Genomic DNA, 6,000 nt, shown 5'->3' on the forward strand with positions numbered 1-6,000 from the left:
AAGTTCAAGTTTGTTTATTTATATAGCCCTTTATCATATCCATGTCTCAAAGGACTTTACAGAGAATGAGCCTACCTAGATCTAACTGATCAACAATCAACCATCGAACAGAATGATGAAGGAAAAATATCAGGAACACACAAAACGCACAACACAGATTTTAGCAAGACATAACAGCCTACTTACTCTACATAGCTTAACCTACCTGGCACCACCAGCCTTAGATCCTCAATGCATACAAGAAAGAAACCTTGTTAGGAAAAAAAATGGAAGAAACCTTGGGTGGGCCACTGGGAGGCAGCTCAAGGACACTTCAGCAGGGCAGATGCTTGCCAACATTTGGACTTGAAGGTCCCCTGGTTGAAGGGTGGTCTCCTTAATCACTAGGAACAGGCTTCCCACGGGCCTTGAAAAAACTTGTGGTTGTGGATAGGTTATGGATTTAAGAAAAATTTAAGAAAAATAAAATAATGCCTTGAAAGTTTTTGAAAATGAATTTATGGCCTTGAAAATACTTGCATTTTTTAAAATTCAAATTAAGCAAATAAAATCATCAATATACCTCAGCTCTCTGGACCTTTCTCCTTCCTGGCATCAACACTTCACAACCTGATGGAGATTTGTCTTGATATAGCAGCAGTATTAAAATGATGTAAACACAAGATCCAAAGTGCGTGATAGCTGAGCTGGAAAAAAAAGAAACATGGATGTCTTCTCCCTCTTTTTTTGGTGCAGATTGCAGCACAAACCACAACTGCTGCAAGCTGTATGGGCTGCGTGTTTGTTTTGGTATCATAATATCGCAGAAAAATATGTTCTTGCGAGTGCAGGTGTACCACGAAAAATAAATTTCAGTTGTAAAATGTGCGGTGCTCCATCTTTTCATTGTCGCTTATGATTGGAAAAATCTTTGAATGTGTCCCCATCTTTAGAGAGAGGGCAGGAAGTGCTGAGTCATCAGGGGTTGCTGGGCTTATTGTTCAGCTCTCTCCTTTCCTTCAAGTTATTGTTAACCTCCCTGTTAAGTGATAGGAATGAGCTCAAAAGGGTAGGAGAAGTTTGTCAGTGAGGTCAACAGTACAGCAACGGCCGGAGGACACAAATGCATTCAGATCCACACTCGTACACACACACACACACACACACACACACACACACACGCACACACACACGCAATAAAAGGGCTTCCAAGTGTATCGCACTAGATTGTTAATGGGCAATAATTTTATAATGAAGGTTGCTGGGATCCTGTCAAACTCATTAGAGGTCCTAGAATGGGACGCTGCTTAATTCTTAAGAAATCCTATTTCTCAGGACCTTGCGGCCAAGACTTGTTTTCATGGTCTTTAGAAGGATGTGTTAATCTTATTTGTGTGTGTGTGTGTGTGTGTGTGTGTGTGTGTGTGTGTGTGTGTGTGTGTGTGTGTGTGTGTGCGTTTGTGTGTGCACTGCTCTGTGAGTGCTGTGATGCTCTTAGCTGCAATCAGCTAGTAATTGAGAACTACATCTGAGAAGCAGCCAGTGGCTGCTGTACTTGAAGACTGCTCTACATTACACTACACACACACACACACACACACACACACACACGTGCACACTCTCTCTCTCTCTCTCTCTCTCTCTCCCTCTCTCTCTCTCTCTCTCCCTAGGACGTTATTTTTTGGCAATTTCAGGTTTTGTAGACACACAGCTCATATTAATTTCAGAGTCCCGCTTACCTGACCACCCCTCATTGATTACCCGGCCCCTCATTGATCACCTCGCTCTGTTTGTGTGTCTGTCACATGTGATATCTCAGTCACCGCTGATCGGATTGTTACAAAACTTGAGGAAATGATGCATCACACTCCTGTGTCGAGGCACTTTCAAAATTACACTGATTGGGCCCTGGGGGCGCCTCATCACTCAGTCGTTCCTCCATGAGTCAGACAAGATACCTCAGACAGCTTTTTGTCATTTTCAAAATTACACTGACAGGTCCAAGAAGAGCACTAAATTTACAGGTCAAAACAAGGTGACATATTTATTACTGATTGGCCCAGAGCAGTCTACATCATTCATGGGCGACGACACGTTTACTGTTGCCTTGTTAGTTAGTCTCTCTTTCTCTTTCTCTTTCTGTCTCTCTCTGACTTTGTCTCTCTCTGTGTGTGTCTCTCTCTCTCTCTCTCTCTCTCTGTCTGTATGTACATGTCTGTTGTCTCTTTATCTATCTGTCTTGCTCACTCTCATTGCTTTGTTAGCTTTTTTAACTTGGTCACCAAATCAATGAAAACCACTTCTTTTAATCAATCAATCAATCAATCAATCAATCAATCAATCAATCAATCTTTATATTTTGTGAAACATTTTCAGTTTTTTTTTTTTTTTGGTTAATTTCATTTCATTCATGGAATTTGTGCTCTTTGCCTTTACTGTTGTATCATTCATTTTTAACCTATATTTTGAGTCATCATTCTACGTTAGTTCCTCCCTGTGCTGTGTGTGTGCATGTTCATTCATGTGTCTGTGTGTGTGTTAGTGTATCAGTCTGTGTGTGCATGTGGGGAAACACGGTTTGCTCTTCTACTAATAAAGAGCCTGGTTTCAGCCTTCCACTCAGTCACACTTTCACCTTTCACTTTCTTTTTACCTCCATCATCAGCACTTGATTGTCTACGCAGTAATTTCCTCCCCTTCTTCCTCCCTCCATCCATCAATCCTTCCATCCATCCACATTTCCCTCCCTCCCAGTTATCGTCCATCCCACCCTCCCACTGTCTGACTCACACACTAAACCTTTCCACCCTTCACATCCTTCAAACTGCTTTCTCGCTCTTTTATTCCTTCTTACCTTCTTCTGTTCTTACCTTTTTCTCTGACAATCACTCTTGCTAAATGCATTCAGTCAGCCGTACATCCATTCATGCACACATAGTAACATGTTTACATGTTACTGCACATGCACACATACATACACACATTAATTAATTAATTCATGCCGTGTCATTTGACTAGCAAGCAAAGTTGAGGACTAAGCTATTTTGGTGATGCAAGCAATGTTGGTCTAGTGTTTAGAGAGAAAACTTGATAATTTAAAGGTTGCAGGACAGGTTCAATTCTTCCAGTGTGTGTCCTTTTGAATAGTACTTGAGCAAGACACTAAATGCCTAAAATGTAATGTTTTTCATGTTTTTCAATGTGTATGAAGGTTGGTGTGTACAGTAACTTAAAAGTGGTAATCCCCCAAATTCTTGTTTTTTGTTTTTGGTGACATCTTTAGTGCTAAGCGCTCATTGCTGTGGTTTTATAGCTCTGCACATATTAGAGATCACTTGTCAATCAAACGGTGTTTTCAGTACTGTGATGTCTTCTTCCTTGGATTGGTGGCTATCGCTGCTCATGCTAACTAGCCATTTCTTCCAAACAAACCGCTGTTGCTCAAGCCAGAAAAATAAAACACATCAAATCCTGTGCGCCACAGGATTTTACCGGGAAAGATCCGACACTGGCTGTCAAGAACAGCAAATGTTAAGGATTTCATGAATCATGAACTGGGTATAGTTTGAGTCACTCAAACTATGTGTGTGTTGTTCTGTTATAAATAGCTAAACATGAGTGTCACTATAGTTTGAGTTACTCTTATTTTAACTTATATTTTCTTTCTTTTTCTTTATTGTCTCTCTCTCCAGCTGTTGAACCAGGTGTTAAATAGAGTGACGGCAGAGAGGAACCTATTTGATCGTGTTGTCAACTTGCGACTCCCAGGTACACACACATGCATACAAACACACACATTTCATTTTATTGCACAAAGGTCATTTCCCATAAATAATGACAATGTGTGAAGGTACCTGCAGAGATCAATCAATGAATACAATCAAGCACTTAAAACAGCGATGTGATTCAGACGTAGTAAAGCACTGGACCAGCCGTGAGTCAATTAAATGGGGAGAAAAATAGAACATTTTGATTGTACAGAACAGATTGTCAAGATTCCTTGCTGAGAAAGTTATTATTCTCTCTATTCTCTCGAGCAACAGGACTTTCGATTGCATGTGGGGTTGATAGGAGGGGAGGGGAGGGGAGGGGGGGGGACTTTTCCCTTTGAAAAGATAATTTTGCTCAGTAGTTAGACTCCAAGCAGGAGAGGTGATTTATCACAGCAAACCATGTAACCATACGTTGTAACATGGCTCACGCTGCCTCAATAGTATAGATTTTTAAAAAAGGAAATAGCTTGAAGTATTTAATGTTATGCTCCACTGGTGTTGATAGAATAATTTGTTTATCTGACCTTGGACAGTGACTACGTGCCTGAGTGTGTTTGTGTGCATGTTTTTAACTGTAGCAGCATGCCTAATATCCAACATGCAGTATTACAAATCAGTGGCAGGAGAGATGAGGTGAGGAGAGGAGAAAAAGGGCATTTCCACACTAACTGGAGGATCATATGAGAAGATCTGGTAATACTGTGCTGCTATTGAACTATAACTGAGAGGATTGGCAAAGGGTTTGGAAACTTTGTAGTGAAGACTTTCTGGGGGACTGAGGCTTTTTTGGCTGGCCTCTTTTCACTTTGACAGGGCTCCAGGTTAGGGCAGAAAGCTAGGATTAGGGTTAGGGTGAGGTTAGACATGTTTTAGTTAAGGTTATGTCGCTAGCAAGGTAACGGTTCCGCTCAAGTACCTTTAAAGGTCCTTGTGTATCTATATCTGGTACATCTGGTACTCTATAATGTAACTTTGGGCTTATAAGGATAGGGGAGTAAGATTGCAAATAACAGGGTAACTCTCATTGAAATTAATTTCTAATTCAGCATGTTAAGAGTACAATTAGCTGTACCCTCCAAATATCTGGTTGGCCTTTGTGTATCTATCTATTCATATAAGTGTGTGTGTGTGTGTGTGTGTGTGTGTGTGTGTTTGTTTCAGGTCTGGAAAGTGTTGACCACTACCCTATCCTAGTTGCTGTCACAGGCATCCTGGTTCGAATCCTTGTGGATGGAGAGAGACAGGGGTAAGAGGTTGTGTGTTTGTGTGTCAGTGTCTAAAATGGCATTTCACCCATAATACATCTGAGCAGTGTTTTTCCCCTGGATGTAACTGATTCCTCACAGAAGGATTTTTCATGCTGGATTGTAGGAATTTTAGCTTGTTGTTACTTGGCTGCAATAGCCCTTTGACAGTGCTTTAAAAGTGATAATCTACAAGATCTTTGTGTTTTTGATTTTGGCAACATCTTTAGTGCTAAGCAATCATTGCTGTGATGTTTTTGCACTGTATTTCTCAGAGATCACTTGGAAATCAGTGTTGCCAGTGCTGTGGCTGCTAAGGCTAACTACCCAGTTCTTCTTCTACTCATTCCAAACAAACTGCTGCTGGAAGCGTAAAGGTTTCATCAACTGCGCATAGGTTGAATCACTATTGTGTTATATCAGTCAGCGATGTAGAGTAGCATAATTTTACTCTACCAATTTGATAACTATGCAGCATTTTCCTAATACTATCCCTCACTGAAACATTGGCCAGTACTATTGGTTTTTCATCTACTTCATTTGATTGAGCTTTAATTAAAATGGCAAGTCCTCTGCTGGCATGGCTCGGACAAATCCAAACTCATTACCTCTCAATAATTCTCAAACCAAATTAAACTGTGAGAGTCTGTTGACAATTTCTGGATGTGCATGAAATGATAGTGATAATAAATCAGCTTTGTTAAATTGCGTTTTGGGGAAGTGCCCTTTAAGCCCCCCATACTTAAAATGTATACACTTTCTTCGGATTAAAGTTTCTGCCAAATTGTGCCTAACAGTGTTCTAACGTGGCTGAAGGTTGTTTATGTGGTTAAGTGGATGATTGGGTTTCTGAAGTTCTAATCCCCAAAGAGTGCCATTTCACCATCGCACCTCTGCCTCGCTGGCAGACGATAGTAGGACGATGTTTTGGTTCTGCTCTTTTTATCGCTGCAATCACTCCACACACACACACACACACACACACACACACTCACACATATACT

General features: G+C 40.8%; 1 protein-coding gene across 1 annotated transcript in view; it reads left to right on the forward strand.

Moving 5' to 3' along the window:
* Nucleotides 1-5,002, forward strand: part of rnf123 (ring finger protein 123) — a gene marked incomplete at its 5' end in the record, with an annotated part of 44,049 nt that extends 39,047 nt beyond the window's left edge. The window contains 2 exons of the mRNA XM_071538561.1: nt 3,672-3,747; nt 4,914-5,002. Coding sequence (XP_071394662.1) covers nt 3,672-3,747; nt 4,914-5,002 — 165 coding nt within the window. The remainder of the gene's footprint in view (nt 1-3,671; nt 3,748-4,913) is intronic.
* Nucleotides 5,003-6,000: the final 998 nt, after the last annotated feature.

This window comes from Centroberyx affinis, unplaced genomic scaffold (assembly GCF_046629955.1).
Source record: "Centroberyx affinis isolate AG114_WGS23_722 - 3 ecotype Tasmania unplaced genomic scaffold, CSIRO-AGI_Caff_v1 ptg003288l_1, whole genome shotgun sequence".
Lineage (NCBI taxonomy): Eukaryota > Metazoa > Chordata > Actinopteri > Beryciformes > Berycidae > Centroberyx > Centroberyx affinis.